This window comes from Callospermophilus lateralis, chromosome 20, assembly GCF_048772815.1.
Source record: "Callospermophilus lateralis isolate mCalLat2 chromosome 20, mCalLat2.hap1, whole genome shotgun sequence".
NCBI lineage: Eukaryota > Metazoa > Chordata > Mammalia > Rodentia > Sciuridae > Callospermophilus > Callospermophilus lateralis.
The window spans coordinates 6,416,567-6,440,756 of NC_135324.1; the positions used below are offsets into that span (position 1 = coordinate 6,416,567).

Below are 24,190 nucleotides of genomic sequence, written 5' to 3' on the forward strand. Positions count from 1 at the left end.
CAAAGTGCAAATTACATTTTTATACTTTGAACTTTTTAGATTTTAATCTTATTTGCATTATTTCCCAGATCTGAAAGATGTCACTAAGCAGCATATCTGTGAATTTAGTCTGTGCTACAGTTTGGATCATGAATATCCCCAAAAGGCTAATGTGGTAGTCAGTCACAGTGGCTCATGACTGTAATACCAGCAAATTGGGGGTTGAAGCAGGAGAATCACAAGTTGGAAACCAGCCTGGGCAGCTTGGCAAGATCCTAAATAAAAAATGGGTCTGTAGGGCTGGGGTTGTAGCTCAGCATTAGAGCACTTGTCTAGCGTGTACGAGGCACTGGGTCCGATCCTGAGCACCACATAAAAATAAATAAATGTCAAACTGCAACTTAAAAAAAAGTTTCTTTAAAGAAAAAAATAGGCCTGCAGATTTGACTCAGTGGTAAAGTGCTTCCCTAGTACATGCAAGGCCCTAGGTTCAATCCTCAGCACTACCAAAAAAAAAAAAAAAAAAGAAAGAAAGAAAGGGGAAAAAAATAGCTCATGTTTCCCTAAGTATGGTGTTATTGGGAGGGGTAGAGCCTTTTAGAGGTGGGGCCTCAGGGAAGGTTCTGTGGACATCAGAGGGTGTGCCTTTGAAGGGACTTATGGGACCCCCATTTCTTCATCTTTTGCTTCTTAGCTATGGGGGATCCACCACATGCTCCTCATCATAATGTGCTGCACTATCACATGCTCAAAGCAGTGCTGCAACTGAATGGACTGGAATCTCAAAAACTATGAATTAAAATAAACCTTTTCTCAAAGTTAATCCTCTCAAGTATTTTATTAATAGTGATGGAAAGCTGATTAACAAAGTCAATAATGTAACTATTCTCAACAAAGTGGTACAGAGGAAAACATATCCCTAGACTAAAATACAAGAAAGATGACTTTTAATCCTAGTTCTACTTTATACTACTTTATAAAAAAAAAGTAGAATAGCTGGAGAATACAAATTCTAGTGATACAAGTCTTACTCTGCTACTTACTAGTTGTGACCTTGGCTCAATCTAACTTTTCTGAGATTTTATTTCTTCAACCATAAAATACAAATATAGTTGTTGTATGAATTAAATAACATAAAGAAATCATCTCAGCACTTAAACATTTTAATGACTTTAATGAACTCTGTACATGAAACATTTTAATGACTTTGAACTCTGTACATGAAACCCTATGTGTAAAACGAGGTCAAACACCTCTCCTGCCCATATCAAAATAAAACTGTGACAATCAAATATAAGTTCATTCAAGCACACAAACATTCTCTGAAATAAAATGCAAGGGAAAGTCAGTGAGAGGGTAGTAAAGATGTTGCCACTGCTGTCAAACACAAACATGTTCTGAAGGAAGGGAAACTACCAGCACTCTTCTCATTTATTCCAAACAACAGCACATGCCTATGCTAGAATAAGCATCATTTCCACAGTGGAGATGTGAAGAGTTCATTCTCAGCAGAGGAGGCTGGGAGGAGGCAAAGCTGGGCTACAGGAGCAAAGTACTTTGATTTAGAGAGTTGAAAAAGTACACAGAGTTGGGGAGTAGTGAGATGTGGGATGTAATAGCTAGAGAGGCACACGGGCATTAGTGCTTGGTGGAGACTTTTCAGGGAATCTTATAAGAGCCAAGAAAACAGTTTTATTTTGAAAAAAACTATGGACAATTGGTGAAATATCCTAGCAACTCTGCTCACCTCTCGGAACCAGTTGAGGGTAAGAAATATGAGTGAACACATGAAGGAACGCTCCTTGAGAGACATGGACTCCAGCTTCTCCCCAGGCTCCAAGTCAGTAAGGAATATAGGACAATCTGAGGGAGAAGAAAAAATATTTCCAACACCTTTAGCTTAAACCAAAAAAATCTGGTTGTACCCCTGGATTACTAACTTTTCACCTTATTTCATATTTGAGGGTCAAGCTTTGATTCACCTCAAAAAATACTTCCATACTAGTTTCAAAAAAATACTTGGATATTACACAGCAAACAACAAATATAATGTAGGAAGTTTCTATAAGAATTACGGACAGAAATACTAGGAAGTAATATGAAACTACAACAACAATTGATCTGTTAACATATGGGATTCCATTCAGACTATTTTGTCTCTGGAATCCCATCATTATTGCTATACCACTCTATGAAGTTAGAAAATTGCTTTCCACATACACCATGTACTGGTGTGGTCCTTGTCTATGTATACCAAAAGGTCACAAAGAAGAAAGGATCTGAGAGCTTTCTCCTATACCTAAGAGACCATCAATCTCCTCCAGGTTTCCATTATGTTGTCTTGCCACACAAAGTCTCAATAACCGGAAATGGGGAGCCAGGCACAACGGAGACACCAATCTGGGAAAGAAAAATCCATTGCTAGAACACACTCTAGTGTCAGTTATGTTAGTCCAAGCCTATTAGGAGCTCAAGTTTATAATTAAAAAGTTTGTCCACAATAAATGTCTACTATCGTGCCATTTTTCCCAATGGCAAGAAATAAATGGCAAGAATGCTCAGCAAACAATCACCTAAATTACAGGAAGGTGGGGAGTATGTGGAATGAACGTGAAGCAGAACTGAGATCAAGGAAGGTGTGACAGAGACGGAAGTAGCCAAGATATTCACGAGAGGAAAGAAAGAAATAATGAATAGAGAAAATAGCCTCACGGAACGTCTGTTGGCTCTCAGAGAGGCAACACAAATCTCAACTCTAGGATCCAAGAGAAAAACAAAAACTCTGTTCCAGTCTCTCTATTCCCTCCAAATACCATCTCTTTTGGAATAAAGTCCTTTTTTTAAAATATTTTATTTTTTAGTTATAGATGGACATAATAACTGTTATTTATTTTTATGTGGTGCTGAGGATTGAACCTGGTAGCTCATAAGTGTGAGGCAAATGCTCCACCACTGAGCTAAAAATCCCAGCCCCTTGGAATCAAGTTGTTTGACTCAAGTTTTCCTCAGACAGAAAGAACTATGGGCATTTCCTATAAACATTCAAAATATCAACAAAGGTTATAGAAAAGAAAACTTATACTGACTTTTTGCCTGGTTCCTGTGAAGTCATTTGACTTCCCTCTTTTTCAAATTCCTGAGAAAATAGCAGTGGCAGGAGGTTGATGACGATCCCATCACGAGTATCATATTCTTCCAGCCCATAGAGAGCTTTCACAGGAAACGGAAAGTCACTGTGAAGAGAATCCAGAAGCTGATGCTCAAGCTCAGGATTAAGTAAGGTTATAAGAGAAACCACTAGAACAAGTCAATTTCAAACAAAAGTATTATGGAGAAAAGTTAGAAATGGGGAATAGAACAAGTGGGCAATCTTAGCCATTCTGGAGTTGGGGGCTTGGAGTGTTGGGGGCTTGGAGGAAAGAAGCAGAGGGAGTGGGCAGATTTGGCTGAGGTCAAGGGTATTCTGAAGTTTGCAACAGTTACTGATTGAACTGAGGCAACTTCTTTACCACTACTACCAAACCAGTTCTTACCCTTCTGGAACAACACAGAAGTCCACCACAAAGGCATCTTGGAAATCATTAAAGACAGTTGGTCCAATCCATTCCTTCAGGAAACAAAAAAGAGACAGTAGTTGATGATGTACTTGTGATAGAGATGTACTTGCCCTAGACAAATGATTGTTAACCTTTCTAAGCCTCAGTTCCTCATTTCTAAAAAGGAGAAAGTAGGAAAGAGAGAATGCATAGAAAGTGCTTAGCCGAGTACTTGGCATAGAATAGGGCTCTCAAATGAATGATGTCTATCAACACCTCCATCAATTCTCCTTCTCCTCCTCTTCGTAACTATTATCATGAGAAGGAGGCATCAGAGGAGAGCCCTGAAACAGGGAAGGGTAGAACAGCCTTTCCATTAAAATGTGGGAGAACTCACAGGATAATCTATTTTCACACTATAACAGACAGAATTTGAGGCTCTCATGCTTTACTGATTTAAGAAAAAGCCACAGCCTTACCAAGGTTTCTGGAGTTAGTTTCCCTTCTTGGATTAGGTTGGCAAACTCATCATAATAAAGTGCAGAGGCCCGAGGAGACTGCTCACTACAGGAATGAACCAACTGCAGCAAGGAGGTCACCTGGAGTGGTGGAAGAGAATGAATGCTTCACCCCTTCCTAAGCTCCATTCACTCCATTCAATATCAAGCTCCTTCCAACATTAATGGCAAAGCTCTACCTCTCACTTGAAGTTTTCCTGAGCCTCCTGACTAGTCTGTCTCTATCTAGTCATATGCTTTCTCCAATACATAAGACATATGCAGTCTCATTAATTTTTTCTAAAGCAAAAGCTACAATTATTTCAATTCTATGCTAAAAATACTTAAGGATTACCTCTGCTTAAAAAGTAAAATGAAAAATATCTGATATTCACATCCCTATGTTTTCTATCTCTGAACTAGCTTATTTTTTATATACCTTTTTACTTATTTGTTTATTTATTTTTATGTGGTGTTAAGGATTGAACCCAATTCCTCACATGGGCTAGGCTAGTCTCTACCACTGAACTATAACCATGGCTCCCTCTGAATTAGATTTAAGCCCAACTTTCCCATTGTACACTTATTATATCCCCTATACTCCAACCAACCTGCAACTCTTTTTCATTTTCAGCTATGCTGGGGATGGAACCCAGGGCCTTGTACACACCAGGTAAATGATCTAACATGGAATCACCCTGCTACTCTTTAAACATGGCTCATTGTTCTTGGTAAGAATCGATAGTTTAGGGGCTGGGGTTGTGGCTCAGTAGTAGAGTGCTCATCTAATATATGAAAGGCCCTGGGTTCAATCCTCAGCACCACATAAAAATAAATAAATAAATAAATAAATAAATAAATGCATTGTGTCCAACTACAACTAAAAAAAATTTTTTAAAAATTTATGGTTTAATTGGAGAGATTAAACAGATATAGAAATAGGGTCTATATCAATAGATTCTAAGTGTGCCGATAATGGTAAACATCATAAGAGGTATGAGTTCAGGAAATCAAATTATTAAAAACAAGTACTCTTTCTAGTGAACTGACAGTAATGAGAAACAATTCCTATTACTCATAAATATATTTGACTATACTGCACAAACTCACCTGTGTACACTGCTCATTGTTCAGGTCATCTCTCCTTTGGGTCAAAGCAGATATAATTCTAGAAACAAGAATTTGTTTCATTTTGTAAAATTTTATTTATTTATAAGTTTAAGAACCCTGCCTTCCCTGAGGCAGAAGATAAAAGTTTATGAAGGCATGGAGGAGTATTATTTTGTCCACAAAAATGTGGATTAGAGCAAAGGACAGCTATCTAATATATATTTTTATGATTTTTGTTTTGTTTTGGCTTGGGGTGTGGAAGGCAGTCTCACTATGTTGCCCAGATTGATCTTAAACTTCTGGGCTTACGTATTCCTCCTGTCTCTGTTCCCCAAGTGCTAAGACCTTGGTAGGCGCCAATACACCCAGCTCATACATTTTTTTAAGGGCACAGAAAATTAGTAAAAATAATACAAATAAGGGCAAGTACTTTTTTTTTCTTTTTAGATTGGATCTACCTATGTTGACTCAGGCTGGCCTCTTGAACCCCTGGCCTGAAGTGATCCTCCTATCTCAGCCTCCTGGTTAGCTGGAACTATGATGTGAACCACCGTGCCTGCTTAAGGCAAACATTTCTTTTTTTTTTTTTTTTTTTTTTTTTTAAACATTTATTTATTTATTTTTTAGTTATCGGCAGACACAACATTTTTGTTTGTATGTGGTGCTGAGGATCGAACCCGGGCCGCACGCATGCCAGACGAGCGCGCTACCACTTGAGCCACATCCCCAGCCCCCAAACATTTCTTAAGTGTACACTATGTGCTGGACACTGCTCTAACCACTTAATACATTCAGTAACTATGAACTTAATACTATTATTGTCCTCATTTCACAGATGTGAGGTAACTTGCCCAAGATCATTCAGCTAGTACACAAAGAAGCCAGGATTTGACTCCAGGCAAGCAGCGTGGCTTCAGTGAATAAATTCTTAACCAATACACAATGCGGCCTCTTCAGATTATTAATGCTGATTCTAAGGATGTATCCTGGGGTCTTGGGAGTTTCTGATAAATAATTCCAAAAAGCATGAATTAAACTAATGTCAGTTTGAAATGGCAACACCGTTATCAAACCCCAAATCCAACATGACTTTATATGTTACAATCCGGGAGCAAAAAGGGAGGAAATCTACAAGGAAGACCTTATTCATACCAAACATGAAGTTTTAGACAGAATTAACACAGCAATGTAGACCTGCACTATTCACTGCCTACATGAGAAGCAGATATAGAAAAAAAAAAAAATACATTGCAGGAAGATCAAATTTCTCCTTTTTTTTTTTAAAAAAATGAAAGACTTCTAGAACTGTATCTCTGGGCAATTTCTAGGTGTTTGTTTTTTTTTTTGAAGATGGGTAGCATGACTTTATTTATTTATGTGGTGCTAAGAATCAAAGACAATGTTTCACCCACGCTAGGCAAGAACCCTACCACAGAGCTACAGTCCCAGCCCAATTCCTAGTTTTTAACCAACAAAATATAATGACTTTGATCACAATTCTGTAAATACTATATATGGTATACATAGTCAAGATTAGAAGGGAAGATAGAAAAGTAGCAAAAGACATTAGTTAACTTCTCTTATGACTCCCCCTGAGCCCCAGCACTGGGGCATGAAACCAGGGCACCATACCACTAAGCTATTTCTGCAGCCCTTTTAATTAATTAATTTTTAGTTGTTGATGAACCTTTATTTTATTCATTTATTTATATGCGATGCTGAGAAGCAAACCCAGTGCCTCACACAAGTAATCGCTAAACCACTGAGCCACATCCCCAGTCCACTTTAATTTTTTTTTTTTTGTTTTTGGTACTGGAAATTGAACTCAGGAGCACTCAACCACTGAGGACATCCTCAACCCTATTTTTGTATTTTTATTTAGAAATAGGGTCTCACTGAGTTGCTAAACACCTCACTATTGCTGAGGTTGGCTTTGAACTCATGATCCTCCTGACTCAGCCTCCCAAGCCACTGGGATTACAGGTGTGTGCCATCATGCCTGGCTCTCCCTTTAATTTTTTGAGACAGGATCTCACTAAGTTGCCCAGGCTAGCCTTGTCTTTCCTCAGCCTCCAAGTAGCTAGAATTACAGGTGTACAACACTGCACCTGGTTTCTATCAGCTTTAATGTCTACTGTTAAAGCACAAAGTAACATTTTATTTTCTAAGGCAGCAACTTGATTGATGGATATTGAGACACACAAGTCAGAATCTTCACGCATACCTGTCTGTCGCCATGACACCAGCCATGGTGATAGCACCAATAATACCAATAAGTTTATACTTAAATATGGTGCTAGAGAGCTGCTTCCGTACCACCAGATGCATGTCATCCTACAATGAGAGAAAGATGGAGAAAGATGAAGATGCTGGAATGGCACAGCAAAAGAATCTATGGATGCTGAGCTTAAAAGAAAATTAGAGTAGGAAGGGTTCTGTCATTTACTATGTGATCTTCAGCAAATTGTTTCATCTCTCTGAGTCTCAAATTTTTCCTCTATAAAATGGGAAAGATTGCTTTAAGTATTAGAGACAAATTATAAAAAATTTCTAGAACACTGCCTGGCACATGATAGACATTCAATACGGTTTTGTCCCTGTTCCTGGCTTCCTCAAAATATTATAAAATCACTAAATGACCCAGCAATTCTATTCCTAGGTATACATCCAAAAAATAGAAACTAAAACAAATGTATACCAATGTTCATAATAGCATTATTCAAATAGCCAGAGGTAGAAACCACCCAAGTGTCCATCAATAAATGAAACAAACTGTGGTATATATAAAATTGATTATACAGCTATAATAAACAGTTAATTCTGGGGGCTGGTGTTGTGGCTCAGTGATAAAGTGCTTGCCTAGCTCATTCGAGCCCTAGGTTCGATCCTCAGAACCACACAAAAAATAAATAAAATAAAGGTATTGTGTCCAACAACAACCAAAACATAAATATTAAAAAAAAAAAAAGAGTGAGTCTTGACATATCCAAACATAGACAACCTTTAAGACATTATACCAAGTGAAATAAGCCAGACACATAAAGACAAATATTGTATAATTCCACTTATATGAGGTATCTGGAATAGACAAATCCATAGACAGTGGTTTAGAGATTAATAGGTGCTGAGAGCAGGGAAATATAAAATTACTGGCTAAAGAGTAAAAGATTTCTATTTGAGATGATGAGAAACTCCTAAAATAAGAGGAAATGGTTGCTCTTTGTTTTTACGCACATAAATGGTTACACTGTAGCCTTTTCATACATAAATATAACACATTTTGATCATTTCCATCCCCATTAGCCCCCTTCCCCTCCCCGATCCCTTTCTACCTTCTCTAATCAGACTCCCTTCTACTTTCATGATCTTTTTAAAATTTTCCCCTATATTCCACATGAGAAAAAACATTCAATACCTGTCTTTCTGAGCCAGGCAATGTTCTAGAAATTTTTTATAATTTGTCTCCAATCCTTAAAGCAATCTTTTCCATTTTAAAGGAAAAATTTGAAACTCAGAGAGATGAAACAATTTGCTGAAGATCACACAGTAAATGATAGAACCCTTCCTGGTCTAGTTTTTTTTTTTTTAAACCCAGCACCCATAGATTCTTTTGCTGCGCCATTCCAGCATCTTCTCCTTTCTTTGGCTTATTTGCCCTATCATGATGATCTCATGCCACTGAATTATTCACCTAAAAACTGTTAAAATGGTAAATTTTATGTTAAGGATATTTTACTAATTTAAAAATAATGAAGGGGTTTGGCAGTAGAGTGCTTGCCTAACACATGTGAGGCCCTGGGTTCAATCCTTAGCACCATATAAAAATAAATAAAATAAAGATATTGTGTCCAAACTACAACTAAAAAATAAATATATATAAAATAGAATCAATATCTTATAAAAAATAAAAATAATGAAGTAGTTTTACATCATTGATGATGAAGCAATCTCCAATACAGTCTTCTAAATGCAAAAAGCAAAGACATAGAATAAGAGGAGGGAGGGGAAGACCACAGATAAACACAAATTTGTAAATGCTCAGAACTCTCAGAAAGATATAAATAGGGATACTGTCATTAGAAAGACAATTCAGATGCCTAGAATACTGGGAGAGAGGGAGTTATTTTTCACTATATATCTTCTATACATTTTGGGTTTTTTTAAAATTTTTTTTGTAGTTGTAAATGCACAGAATTTATTTTAATTTTTATGTGGTGCTAAGGATCAAACCCAGTGCCTCACACATGCTAGACAAGTGCTTTGTCACTGAGCTACAGCCCCAGCCCCCTTCTATACATCTTGAATTTTGTATCACATGTATATATTATCTTGCCAGAATATTTTTTTAATTAAGAAAGCACTGGTTGTTCAAACTATAGTCCAATACAGATTACCACCACAAGGTGGCACTAAAGATACAAAATCACTAGGAGTTATAATTCCAACCTAACTGCTCTTAATTAATTTATTTATATATAGATAGATAGGGAGAGAGGGAGAGAGAGGGAGAGAGAGAGTTTTTTTTAAGAAGAAAAAAATCTCTAAAACACTCAAAATAGAACCTGAATAACTTTTTTTCTTTTTTTCTTTTTTTTGCTACTAGGGATTGAACTCAGGGGCACTCGACCACTAAGCCACATCCCCATCTCTATTTTGTATTTTATTTAGAGACAGGGTCACACTGAGTTGCTTAGCGCCTCGCCACTGCTGAGGCTGGCTTTGAACTCATGATCCTCCTGTCTCAGCCTCCTGAGCCACTGAAATTACAGGCATGCACCACCATGCGCAGCCTAAACAGCTTTTCTTTCTTGATTTTACCAACCCATCTTTACTCCAAAAAACCAAGTTTCTCCAAGACATAAGATCCAATCTACCAAGCACCTCAGTGCCTGGCATATAGTAGGCACTTAATGCTAATGGTAAGAAAAGAATGAAAAATTCGGAACTGTCACTATGTATTCTCTTTTACATCACTACTGCACAGTTTACAGTGATTTGCCTAGCAAAATTTTAGTAAAGAAGATTCTTTCTTAACACACAAACTCTTACCTGAATGTGGCTGCTAGCTTCGTGTTTGTTAAATGCCAACATGCTAAGAATATAGAAGAGTTTTCGTATTTGCTGAGGGGACATATTATCCAGATAATCTAAAATGCCCTGTGATGGGAGTAAAATAACAGTGAGTCTAGTGGCTAACATTTTTTTCTCTTTAAATCAGAAACTTAAAATCCTTATAAGAAACATAAACATACAGCACAACAGCTATTCACCAAAAGCTTAACTTGTGAACACTATGCTCAGAACCTAAAGATTTCATATTGTTAACGTAAGCTGAAAGGGCTTATGAAGCTTTGTAAACCCATCTTATTATCAGAGACTAGGAAGCACCACCAGGAAAGATAAAGACTCCATACTCTTGAGTCTGGCGTATTTGCCCTTATCATGTTGGCCTCTGAACTCTGAATCAGGGTTTTCAACACCTCTGCTTTGTCTTCCTAGTACACCTCTGACTTCACTGTATTCTTTATTTCCAGTCTTCCTTTTTTTTCTCAGTGAAAACAATATTCCACCAAAAATTGTCTCTAATCCTACTCCTTATGATGTCATCCCTTTCCAGCTTCTACTCCATGAATTATTTATCCTGTCTCTGCAGATCTGGAGGAGGTCACCAGGAAACTATACTTTTTGACCTTGGGCAACACCTCAGTTTTCCCTTATAAAGGGATAACAGAAGGCCTTTCAAAGGTGGCCTGAGGATGACGTAGTACTAGCTTTATAAATTTTCAACTAATTAATTAAAGAATATTTTCCATTTCTTCCTTTCCATTGAATCCTTCTTTTGGTCTACAAGTTATCTCAAACCTCGTCACCTAAATATATCTCCCTTGTTTCTCTCTCAAGCTACTCTCTCCCCACCTTAAATTTTCTCAAATGTTGACGCCATACCTCCAAGTTATTGCTCCTTATTCAAGTAACACTCTTCTGACAAAAGTTACCAGAGATAGCTTAACTGCCCAAGAAAATGGCTTCTTGTCGATCTTCATTTTCTATACCATCCAACACTATAGAAAACCCATGAGTCTTGAAGCTCCCTTTGACCTGGGCTTTTTTTTTTTTAATATTTATTTTTTAGTTTTAGGTGGACCCATATCTTTATTTTACACTTATGTGGTGCTGAGGATCAAACCCAGTGGCTTGTTCATGCTAGGTGAGCACTCTACCAGTGAGCCACAACCTTAGCCCCTCAACTGAGCTTTTACTACCTGACATCGTGCTAGTTTATATTATTCACCTTCTTGTTTTCTCATTCTCCTTGCATGGACATTTGCTCTAGTCTACCACTTTAATGTTCTCAAAATTTCTGCATTCTCCTAGGCTTCCGCCTCAAAAACTGTCTCACTTTAACTCACCCCTGTATGGTTATCGATATATGCACATTCAAACTAAACCCTCCTCCACACATGTCCCCTAGGCTCCAAACCAGAATTTCCAACTCTCCATAATCAGGTACATATGGAGATACCAAACTGAATTCATTATCCTTTCTGCTGAAGATGCACTCTCTTCCAGCTCTTCTCAGCTCAGGAAATGGACAGCCAATCAGATAGTTTTCTAAGATACAAAATTTGGACCTAGTTCTCTGTTCCTCATTTGTTAAATATTCCTGATAATCATATGGATGGTAACACTAACTTGTCTTAAAAGCAAATCATTCCCTCTCTTTTCTTATTCTCACTCCTTTGGACCATTTCAGTGGTCTCCAATCCAACCACAATATGTGATTAGGTCAACTTCTTATAAAAATCTTTATTAGCAAGCCAGGAATGGTGGTGGACAGCTATAATCAAAGCTACTCATGAGGCTAAGGAGGATCTCAAGTTCAAAGCCAGCCAGGTCAATTTAGTGAGACTCTGCCTCAAAATAAAATAAAAAGTGCTGAGAATGCAGCTCAGTGGTAAAAGTGCTCACCTAGCATGTGTGAATCTCGAGTTCAATCCCCAATACTTAAAAAAAAAAAAAAAAAAAAAAGTCAGTACTGGCTTCCTATTGTTTATAAAATCAAACTGAAACTCCTTAGCGTGATTTGTTTGCTTGATTCTTACAGTACAGGGCTCGAACCCAGGGGTGCTCTACTACTGTACATCCCCAGCCCTTTTTGATTCAGGGTCTCACTAAATTGCCCAGGCTGCCTTTGAACTTACAATCCTCCTGTCTCAGTCTCCCAAGCAAATGGGATTACAGGAATGCACCACCACATCCAGTTTTAGCATGGTTTTGATACCCTCTATACCTGGCCCTGTCCTATGTCCTACAAGTCTCAATTCCTAATACTTCCTGCCATACCCTACTCTATATCCATGTTTTTCCACTTATCATCACTCAGGCACACATGGACTTAGGCACTACTTTGCTTCTGCTCACACTGTTCTCTTGCAGAACTCACTCCTTCCTTCCTTCCTCTTGGAGTCTTTCCTTTCCTTTCCTTAAAAAAAAAAAAAAAAAAAAAAAAAAAAACACCTCACTCAAATGGTAGCCCCTCTTTGAAGGCTTTTCCAGCTTTGCAGACCAAGTTTAATTATTCCTTCTCTGTTATACCTATAGCAATTTCTCTTCATTACAGAATTCATCATTTCTATTTCAGTGACTTGCTTATGTGTCTTAATCTCTATTATCAAGGGCAAAGATCTTTACATCCAGAGCACCCAGAACAGTGTGGAACATAGTTAAGTATTAAGAAGTTTTACTGAATGAATATGTAAGTGATGAGTCATTTTTTCGTATTATTGGCCCATCAATGTACTTCCTTCCACTCTTCCCACCCATTGTAATGATCATAATCTAAAGAATAAAAAATAAATGACTACTAACAGACATCAGATTACTCTCAAATACATTCAACAAAGAAAAATTATTCAATACATACAACAAAAGAGCCAAGACATACCTTCACAAAGACAGCATTCAGTCTCATAGCAGATGGGTTTAATCTTATCAACTCAAGGAGGACATCCAATGCAGTATCAACTTCCGTTTCATTCCCACTGCAGACATGGGTCACTAGGGCACCAACTGCTTCCTGTACAATGCAGAGAGGGAGTCAATAGGACAGTGTGGAAAAAAAAAAAAATACAGCACAGTCTATCAAAAGGGGTTCATGCCCAAGAACTTTCCAGTTTCTCCTTTGTTAAAATCACAACTCACCTGATCTTATTATTTATTATCTAATTTTCATTGTCATTGGCTTCAGACAATGGAACTTCACTACCATCCCATCTTAACCTATTTCCCACAATTTATCAGTGAACACTATCTCAGCCCTCCTGATTTTGCTCCTTGGTGTATCTTTCTTTCTCTTTCCGATATGAGTTGAATTTTACTCTTAAAGTTGAGGTTGGACATCATCTGTTGAAATTTCTTGAAAAGATGGCACTCAAGGAGGTAAAAGTTTTATAGATTTTCTTTTTTGGAGAAGAGGAGGGTACCAGGGATTGAAATCAGGGGCACTCAACCACTGAGCCACACCCCCAGACTTTTTTATATTTTAGAGACAGCATCTTGGTAAGTTGCTCAGCTTTCATAATCACTCTCCACAAGTATAGCCCTCCCTCTGGATATGCACTATTAAATTTTGTGCCTCGTGTTCATGGGGACAGTGTTAGAACTTAAGTATTTCTCATTCATTTATTTTTCACTATACTTATTTTTAAGGGACAACTCCAGGATCAAATGGAGTTTATTATTTAAAGCTAAGTTTGTCATCCCTGTACTGAGAAAACTACCTAAAAACCCAACCCATTCAGCCATGTCTATCTGAAGTAGAATGAATTTGGACTTTAATTTTAGACCCAAAGAATTCTGAAGCTCACAAGATACCCCACATCAGACTCCTCATTTTAAGACTGGGAACAGAACTGACCCTTTCCTAAAGTCCAGTTCTTAATGCTTTCCAGCTGAAGAAATAAACATTAAATCACATGCAATTCACTCAGAATTCTTTCATTCTCTTACCTCCGTAACCAAAATAAATATTTCAACATACCTGCTGGCAGTAAGTGTCAAAAAACTTAAATGAGTATTTGTATAGGAGACTGCCAAACAAAATTATATTTTGATCTTGAGAGTGGAACAAACTCTGAGCCAGTAATAGAATGGATGGACAAATATCCTTCAGAACCTGAAAAGGCGAAGAATAAACAGAAAACAAACTATGGGAAAAACTAATTATTAGAAATAATTAGTTATTATTTAATAATTAATAGAATAATTATTAGAAATAATGGTTATTTCTAAGAGTTGCTATTAACCACTAGTATGTCTTAAGAAAATATCCCCTTTTGGTTGGGCATGGCAGCACACACCTACAGTCCCAGTGACTTGGGAAGAGGATTCCAAGTTCAAGGCTAGCCTGGGAAATTTAGTGAGACCCTTTGTTCAAAAAAAAAGAAAAGGCTAGGGATAACTTATAACTCAGAGGTAGACTGCTTGTCTTACATGTGTGAGGTCCTAGATTTGATCCCCAGTACTCCACAAAATACATAACAATAATACAAACATTAAACCCATTTTCAATATAAAATCTTAAGACACAACTACATATTTTTGTTAATTCCTAAGCCAAACCCTTCTAATATTTAGCTAGCAAAACACTACTTCCAGCTTCTGAAATTCCAGTTTGAATGGTTCACATTTTGATAAGAATCATCACCTGCGGTTCTCAATATCAAATGTTCAAACACTAATGGATCAACAGATCCATATTTACATCTCTACTAGCATTCTTCTGGTTTCTATTTTTTTCAAGGTTTTTACAAACATCTTTGGAAAAGATTTTTATAAGGCCAATTTACCAAAACTGCAAGTTGCAAAGAGCCAGACAAGTAAAATGACAAATGCAAAATTAAAATTAAAAAGTCTCTGGGGCTGAGGTTGTAGCTCAGTGATAGAGCACTTATCTAGCATATGCGAGGCACTAGGTTCGATTCTCAGCACCACATATGAACAAATAAATAAGTAAAGGTCGATAACTGAAAAGTATTTAAAAAAAAAAAGATTCAAAAGTCTCAATAATGAGATGACAGGCAGCTGTAGAAGACTTTTATCTTAGATTAAAAATCAACTTATAGGGCAGAATCAGAAGACCTGAATTAAAACAATTCCTATAAAAGAACTGAATTTAAGTCAGTTAAAATTAGTTTTAATTTCATGAAAATCAACCTTAAAAAAAAAAAAAACTCTTAGATTTGTTTACTAAGACGGTAATGTCTCAATCAAGGTAATAATCCTATTTTGTGGGCTAGGGATGTGGCTCAAGTGGTAGCGCGCACACCTAGCATGCGTGCGGCCGGGTTCAATCCTCAGCACCACATACAAACAAAGATGTTGTGTCCGCTGAAAACTAAAAATAAATATTAAAAAATAATCCTATTTTGTTGGATTTTTCCATTAAGTACTGGGGATTGAACCCAGGGCCTTGTGAATACTAGGCAAGCATTCTACCACTGAGCTATGCCCTCAGACCTCTCACAATGTTTTGAAATGTTGGAACTCCTTCTGAAATATAAACACTCAGCAAAGATATTAGAAATTCTACACTGGATAGGAACAGTTACCTCTCTATATATGTCAGACTAATATTGCCTAACTTTCTGACACTTACCACATAATGAATACAGAAAGTACTCTCGAGCAAGTCTTCTTGAATGGAGCCAGATCGAATCTTGTTTTTTACCACCCTCTCAATGTTCTTCTTTGCTTGAGTATTAGTGCTATAAATGATGAAAATCATTGCCAGGTCGAAACTCTATTGATAAGTACGCAACAGATGAAAATAGTTAGTAAATCAGTACATTTACTACAATAAAAGAGTAGCTCTCAACATTTTCCCATTAAAACTCAGAATAAATATTTTTACTTTTTCAACATACTCCCATGGGAGTGCCTCAATTTTTACAAAAGCCAGAAATATTTTTCAAAGAAATAAAGTGCCATGATTATTAACCACTGGTATGTCTTAAAAACACATCAGAGCAAAGACGAGAGTGGGGAGAGAAAGGGAGAGAGAAGGGAAAGCATATGGAATAAGTAGGAGAACTTCAATGTTACACAAAATTATAAGAGGTTGTGAGGGGAAAGGAGGAGGGAAAAAAGGGAGAGAATTAAACAACAGCAGAGGAGGTAGAGAGTGAAGATGGGGGGGGGGATAATAGGGGATAGGAATGGTAGCAGAACACAACAGTCACTAATATGCCATTATGTAAAAATGTGAGTGTGTAACCAATGTGATTCTGCAATTTGTATTTGGGGAAAAAATGGGAATTCATAACCCAATCGAGTCAAATGTATGAAAGATGATATATCATGAGCTCTGTAATGTTTTGAACAATCAATAAAAAAAAATACAGTATAAAAAAAAAACACATCAGAGAACATAAGTGAAAGTGATATTATCAAAGTAGTAATTCTGAACATCTTCACTTTTTTTTTTAAGAGAGAGTGAGAGAGAGAGAGAGAATTTTTTAATATTTTTTTTTTTTAGTTTTCGGCGGACACAACATCTTTGTTTGTATGTGGTGCTGAGGATCGAACCCGGGCCGCACGCATGCCAGGCAAGCGCGCTACCGCTTGAGCCACATCCCCAGCTCCATCTTCACATTTATCAAAAGAAAAAGATTAAATCACTTGCCAATTCCAGAATATATTTTCATCATTAAAAAAACTGTATTGTGGGCTGGGGTTGTGGCTCAATGGTAGAGTGCTTGCCAAGCATGAGCGAGGCACTGGGTTCAATCCTTAGTACCACATAAAAATAAATAAATAAAATAAAGGTATTGTGTCCACCTACATCTAAAAAACTATTTTTAAAAAAATATTATTTTCAGTCTTTTATTCCATATCAGAAAAGCTTTTAAGATAGTCTTTCAACAACAATTGAATAGCCTAACAAAAATCCCACAGAACAAAACAGATTCCAACTAAAAAAAAAAAGCTTTAGAGAGATCAAATCAGTATATAAGAAACTCAATCATCTGGCTTCTACAAATAAGAGAAAGACCAGTAGCAGACCTTGACAGTGGGAAGACTTTGATCTACTGAAGACTACATGGGTAAAGTAAAGTAAAAGACAAAATGCCATCATCTCGACAATTCCACCAGGTAGGAAAAAGAAAGGGTTATCAGACAAAGAAAGGGTTATCAGACAAAACAGGGATAGGACTAACCCAAGTAGAGATGTCACTTTCTTTGACTACAACTTATGTTTGAAATGTCCAGATTTCTCTTTCTGGATACTATAGGCTTATTTTGCTGCCAAAATTAACCAGTAGGAGCAAACCATCTGGCAAGTTGCCCAGTAGCAATTATTTATTGAAGGAACTAGAGAAGACAGAGAAGGAACAACTGAAGGGAGAGAGAGAAAACAGAACAAACTAGCTGAAGTCACTACTTAGACTATAATACTTAAAATTCGTAGGACAAAAGCATTACCTTGTGCTCAGACTCAATGTTTTCAATTGCCTGGGGAAAAAAGGGGCCACAAAAACATTATAACACATCAGTGGAACATTTCTTCATGCCTTATTCAGCATGACCTGTTCTCTGACTTGACAGCCAATTTGCCAATCATCTATAATTTTTATCTTAGTTTTTATTTCTACGTTTTTTTTTTTTTGGGGGGGGGGCAGGAACAGGATTGAACTCAGGGGCACTTAGCCACTGAGTGTACTTTATTTAGAAATAGGGTCTTGCTGAGGCTAGCTTTGAATTCATGTTCCTCCTGCACATTGGGATTATAGGCGTGCGTCACCATGCCCAGTTATTTCTACTTATCTTATTTACATTATCCATCACTGATTGACATTCCTTTCCTCCATGATGTTCCAAAGATCTCACTCACCTTAATCCAGGCTTCTGAAATGATTTTCTCATACCTAACAGTCAACTTTAAGATATCAAAGAGAAGCATAACACAGTTTGGACTGTCATCTTCTTGGTATTCTGAAGAACTACAAGTAGAAGAGGGGAAAAAATTATTTCTTCTACTGACCAAAGAAGAACATCTCAGTACCTGTTTCCTAGCCAAGTACCTGGGAGCAAGTCATAATTGCATATGTAAAAAACTTGCAGTCCAGATGGAAGTGATCTGAATGGCGTTTCTCTCCTCTCTCTCTCTCTCTCTCTCTCTCTCTCTCACACACACACACACACACACACACACACACACACATGACGTGAGAAACTAAATGGTACTGTATGTGAATGTAATATTACTACCATTATTTGTAAATTTTAAGTATTAAGTTCCAACAGTCCTGACTTTCAGAAAAAACAGATGTCAGAAAACTTCTTTTACTGCTAGAAAAAGGATGGCAACTGTCAAAAGCTCTATTACCTTGCTCCTGTAATTTTCAACTTGATTTGGGAAGCCTGAAACATTGATGGCAAAATAAAATGCTGCAGATCCAACCTCTCCCGAAGCTCAGAAATTACCTGAAGAAAGTAAAATTAGTCATGTTGTTGTGGTCATAGTGGATAGAGACAGCCCATTCTCTCGATAGAATTATAACAACCCCTTAAAGACTGAAGAAAGTTTAAATGCTGGACAAGGCAACATTGAAATAGTTGATGAGAATGGTTAGTGCAGGTATAGTATGTCACACCCAAATTCCAGAATTCTTTGAGGTACACAGAAATTCCTATAAGGGCTTATACATAATAATCAATCATAGTATCATTCTTTTCCCTGAATGCTATGTGGATTAATCAGTATTTATCATTTAGTTTGGGACCAGAGAAGAGCAATATGGACCTATTCATTTAAATAAATTTATCCTGATGTACCTTTATCTACGTTGGGTGGGAAAGAGTACTATACCTCAAGTGCATTGGTGGCTGTTATGGAATGAAGAATGAACTTGATTATCACAGGTAAGTCAACCAAAGCGACTGAGGAGAGCTTACCCATCACCAACTGGCGGACCTAAAATTAGAAAGCACAAAAACCTTAACTATTTCCATGTCTCTACCTCAACCCCAAACTGACTTCTTAGGTAAAATTTGAAACATAACTCTGTTTTCCCATCCACAACTTGAGGGAAAAAAACGCCTTCTTTTGCTATCCTCCAAATTACAAGTTTTCAATTGTTAATGCAAAAACTTCCTCACAAAGAGCTGGCAAGTGTATTGTCTTACATTTTGAAGCCCGAATTCACAATTGGCTCTAAGAAAGCATAAAAAAGTGTTATCCCACCAGGCACAGAGATGCATGCCTGCAATCCCAGAAGTTCAGGAGGCTGAGACATAAAGTTTTAACTTTAGAGCATCTGAAACTCACTGAAGAGAAAAAAAAAAAATCAAATGTCATTCAGTACAGTTTCAAAGGGCAATTTTCTTTACATAATTTCTTCCAAGAAATGCCTAACTCACAACGGTTCCAAGAGGTCAGAAAGCTGGCCCTGTTTCTGGAGAGCACAGTGTTTCCTACCTTAGATAGGAAGGTTGAGTCAAGTCGGAGACTGGAAAGGACATCCAGGATTGGGACGGTAAGGGGAGTATTCTCCATTAATAGGTCACTGTGAATGTTGGAAAAAGAAAGTTGTATAAAGATTTAAAGAGAACTAGGCAAATTAAACACTTGAGAAAAATGACTCATCAGATTATGGGAAGACAGGATACACAGTTGTCCCTTGGTATCTGACCTTGGATTTCAGGACCCCACTCCTCATGGATACCAAATTGAATACATGCTCAAGTCCCCTACATAAAATGACATAGCATTTGGATATGCCCTATACAGTTCCCTATAAACAGTAAATCATCTCTGAATCATTTATAACACTTAAAACCAGGTAAATGCTATGTAAACAGTTTTTCTGCTATATTTCTGTTAATATTTTTTAGTCAATGAACCTTTATTTATTTATATGCAGTGCTGAGAAATAAACCCGGTAACTCACACATGCTAGGCAAGTGTTCTACCATTGAGCCACAACCCCAGCCCCTCTTCTACTATATCGCTTAGGGAAAAATGACAAGGAAAAAGTCTGCACATGTTAATACAGATGCAGCATTTATTCTGAATAGTTTTGATCTATAGTTGGTTGAATCAGAGGATGTGTATACAGAGGACCAGTTGTACTCAGTTCCAATTAAAATACTGATTTTATATTTCACTAGAAGCTGTCTTCATTACAAAAAAATAATACATGCTCATTGCTCATTATAAAAATTCAAGTAAATAAATTAAGAAACAAGAAGCCCTCATTCACCACACCAACTACCCAGAGGTCACTACTGAGTTTGGCAAACATCCTTCCTGAAAATAGAAAAAAAAAAAAAAAAAACAATTACAATAGAGCATGATTAAATATAAAAGATGCATATGCAGGGTGCTACAGGAGCATATAGTAGTGAAAAGTATAGGGATGGATTCTAAAAGAAGGCTGTACAAAAGAACAAGCTGGCAGGAAGCAGGCAAAGTGAGCAGTTAGGACCCCACCCAAAGGGAGCATCCTGCCCAAAAGCACAAAAGCAAATCACTGGACATATTTGGAAGTAGGCAACTGTAGAATTCAAATTTTTTAAAAACCACCTCTAGGACAAGTAAAAAGTTACATTAATACAGAAGCTATATTCTAGGGATGTAGTTCTCCCTTCTTTATTACTGATCCACCAATTATAGTATTATTTTTTAAATGAATGGGAGTAAGCAATGGGTATCAGCAACAGGTCTAATGCAGGGAGTATATCACAATGAATCGTCTAGGGACTCAAAAAATGTAGATGTTCAACAGCATACTACAGTGAAACAGCCACAGCAATGTTTATACCAGCACAATTCACAATAGCTAAATTGTGGAACCAACCTAGATGCCTTTCAATAAATGGATGGATAAAGAAACTATGGTGTATATATACACAATGGAATATTATTTGTCATTAAAAGAGAATAAAATCATGAAATTTGCAGGTAAATGGATGGAGTTGGAGAATATCATGCTAAGTAAGGCAATCCCCAAAATCCAAAGGCCAAATGTTTTCTCTGATATGTGGATGCTGATCCATAATGGGGAGTGGGCTGCCACCATGGGAGGAATGGAGGAACTTTAGGTAGGGCAAAGGGGAGGGAGGAGAAGGGAGGGGGCGTGGGAAAGATGGTGGAATGATATGGATATCATTACCCTAGAAAATGTATGAAGACACGAATGATGTAACCCTGTGTATAACCACAGACATGAAAAATTGTGCTTTATGTGTACTATAAATTGAAATGCATTCTGCCGTCATGTATAACAAATTAGAATAAAAAAAAGAATGTAGATGTTTTAAAAATCCATAAATAATCGTGATGTGCAAGTCAGATTGAGAATTCCTTGGAGGAAATGCTAACGAAACAAAGTCGTCATGTTCAAGTTCTTATATGCCAAATTTGTATACCTAATCCTAATCAAAGCATCTTCATTCACAGGTATATCATTTTTTAAAACGTACATGGGTCTTGGGGCTTAGGTTGTCGCTCAGTGGTTAAATGCTTGCCTAGCAAAAGCACTGGGTTCAATACTCAGCATCACATAAAAATAAAATAGGGCTGGGAATATAGCTCAGTTGATAAAGTGCTTGCCTAGCATGCACAAGGCCCTGAGTTCAATCTCCAGCACCAATAAAGAAGTAAAGTAAAATAAAGTTATTATGTCCTTCTACAACTAAAAAATATTGGGAAAAAAAAAGCAGATGGGTCTATTCAAATATGTACCTGTCATTAAAAATACAAGTCAAATCCCATGCCCTATTCTTGAGAGAGAGATATATCATGCTCCTTTGATACCATATTACTACCACTCCACACACTGCAGCGATAAAGCTCCCATATTGGTGCCTCTTTGAGACAGTAGCAGAGTGCTTATCTACCTGAGTTCTTTCCCCACATCAGCATGCTGGGCATCCCCTAAGATCTCAGGTAGGCTGGTAACAAAGTCATGTTGCAGGTACACTGGAGCAATACTGATCAACTGCATGATCTTGGTGGTAAGGTCCTGCAGTGAGGGACACTATTAGAATTGCAGCACATTATCCAGAATACAGAAATACTACCTAGTCATGAAATGCAGAGCTCAAGTTATCTTTTGTACAATATCTCAACTACAGATGCAAGCTCAAAACTTAAGTTTAGAGGCAAATGGCCCAGATAATTTCATATACAACAAAACAGAAAAAAAATATAAGATGGATAGTATATTATCTAATAGGTCTATTACATACATTATTCTATTTAATCTTCACAACTATGGGGTTTTACAATAATTCCCATATTTTAAATGTATGAATGAATTACCCAAGGATACATGGTTAATTGGCAGACCCCAAATTCCATCCCAGATGAAACCCCAAAAACTCATATTCTTCCAAACATAAATTTAGCATCAGAATATCTGTCAACTTAGAAAGATGAATTTATAAACTCCTGAAGAAAAATGAACCTAAAGCACTTGCCTCAAAATAGATTTAACTTTATCAAGGTGCTTAAATAACAAATCATATAACTACAAAAACTTTTACAATGTTCCTCAATAGATAATCAAATTAAACAATTGTAGTGAAGTAAGATGATTTGGTATCTCATCACTTCAGAAATACACTACAATCTTTTTACTTAGAAAAAGTAATTTATTTCCAAACATTTAATTTATATATTAAATGATATCTAATTTTATAATTAGATAAGCTTTTCTGAAAAAACTTAAAGGGCAAAATAATCATAATAGTCAAATTATGAAAACTGGAAAAAGCTAATGGATAGTCGGAAAAGTGTGAATGCTCAGCATAAAAACAAGGGGGAAAACCCTACAAACTCTAAAAGTTTGGCAAGTACAAAACACATTCTTTAAATATGAATAATAAAGCTCCAAAGCCTACCTTGCCATCCACAATTCTGTCAAGCCATTTTAATTGACTGAAAATGAGTCGAGGCATGTTGATTCCATCACTGCTTGCACTGAAATGTTAGAATGAGAATTCAAGGAAGTTAGACTTTGTTTTTTATTTTATTTTAGTGCAGGGAATTGAACACTGAGCCTCACACATGCTAAGGAAGTGCTGCTGAGCTATACTCCCTGCCCCAGATCTTAGCCTTTCTGATTTTTCTATAACAGCACTAATACTGTGCAAAATATTCCATTCATTCAATTAACATTTACTGAAATATTTCCATGCACTGGGCAATGTGCCAGACCAAAAAGCAGCAGACATAGGGTTACACATATTAAGAAAGAGGTCTGGAAAAAGACACGTCAAACTATTAGCAACGGCTACAGCTGGAGAGAGTTTAGAAAGAAGGGAAAATAGGGCTAGATAGTATTTCTTTTATATATATATATATATATATATATATATATATATATATATATTTTTTACTTTTCGGTGGACACAACATCTTTATTTTATTTTTATGTGGTGCTGAGGATCGAACCCAGCGCCTGCGCATGCCAGGCGAGCATGCTACCACTTAAGCCACATCCCCAGCCCCAAGATAGTATTTAATATAATTTTTTCTATACCAGGGATTGAACCGAAGGACATTTAGCCACTGAGCCACATCACCAGCCCTTTTATTATATATATACATATACATATACATATATATATATACATATACATATACATATACATATACATATATATATATATATATATATATATATATATATAATGTATGATTGTTGGGTTTTTTTGTTTTGGGGTTTTTTTTAGATTTTTTACTTTATTTACTTATACATGGTGCCGAGGATTGAACCCAGGGCCTCACACACGCCAGGCAAGCACTGTACCACTGAGCCACAACCCTAGCCCCCCTTTTTTATATTTTATTAGAGACAGAGTCTCACAGAGTTGCTCAGGGCCTTAGTTAAATTGCTGAGGCTGGGTTTGAACTCAGAATCCTCCTTCCTCAGCTTCCTGATTCCCTAGGATTATAGGCGTGCACCATCACACCGACCTTAATAATATAATTTTTAAAAGACAGAAAGCTAACAAATTAAAACTGAATAGAATAATATTTTTCAAAAGGTTAAAAAAAAT

General features: G+C 36.8%; 1 protein-coding gene across 2 annotated transcripts in view; it reads right to left on the minus strand.

Annotated features, from left to right (window-relative positions):
• Fancd2 (FA complementation group D2) overlaps positions 1 to 24,190 on the minus strand; it is a 59,889-nt gene that overhangs the window by 24,496 nt on the left and 11,203 nt on the right. Inside the window, exons 7-24 of one of the 2 annotated variants that reach the window (XM_076841105.1) lie at positions 23,030 to 23,108; positions 22,025 to 22,149; positions 19,602 to 19,689; positions 18,993 to 19,097; positions 18,510 to 18,607; positions 18,015 to 18,123; positions 17,606 to 17,635; positions 15,780 to 15,923; positions 14,163 to 14,297; positions 13,068 to 13,199; positions 10,172 to 10,279; positions 7,347 to 7,456; positions 5,123 to 5,180; positions 3,995 to 4,114; positions 3,513 to 3,586; positions 3,066 to 3,212; positions 2,279 to 2,379; positions 1,727 to 1,842 (exon numbers count right to left, since the gene is read on the minus strand). In XM_076841105.1, the coding sequence (XP_076697220.1) occupies positions 1,727 to 1,842; positions 2,279 to 2,379; positions 3,066 to 3,212; positions 3,513 to 3,586; positions 3,995 to 4,114; positions 5,123 to 5,180; positions 7,347 to 7,456; positions 10,172 to 10,279; positions 13,068 to 13,199; positions 14,163 to 14,297; positions 15,780 to 15,923; positions 17,606 to 17,635; positions 18,015 to 18,123; positions 18,510 to 18,607; positions 18,993 to 19,097; positions 19,602 to 19,689; positions 22,025 to 22,149; positions 23,030 to 23,108 (1,879 nt within the window). The remainder of the gene's footprint in view (positions 1 to 1,726; positions 1,843 to 2,278; positions 2,380 to 3,065; positions 3,213 to 3,512; positions 3,587 to 3,994; positions 4,115 to 5,122; positions 5,181 to 7,346; positions 7,457 to 10,171; positions 10,280 to 13,067; positions 13,200 to 14,162; positions 14,298 to 15,779; positions 15,924 to 17,605; positions 17,636 to 18,014; positions 18,124 to 18,509; positions 18,608 to 18,992; positions 19,098 to 19,601; positions 19,690 to 22,024; positions 22,150 to 23,029; positions 23,109 to 24,190) is intronic. The other variant, XM_076841106.1, reaches the window with a different exon arrangement.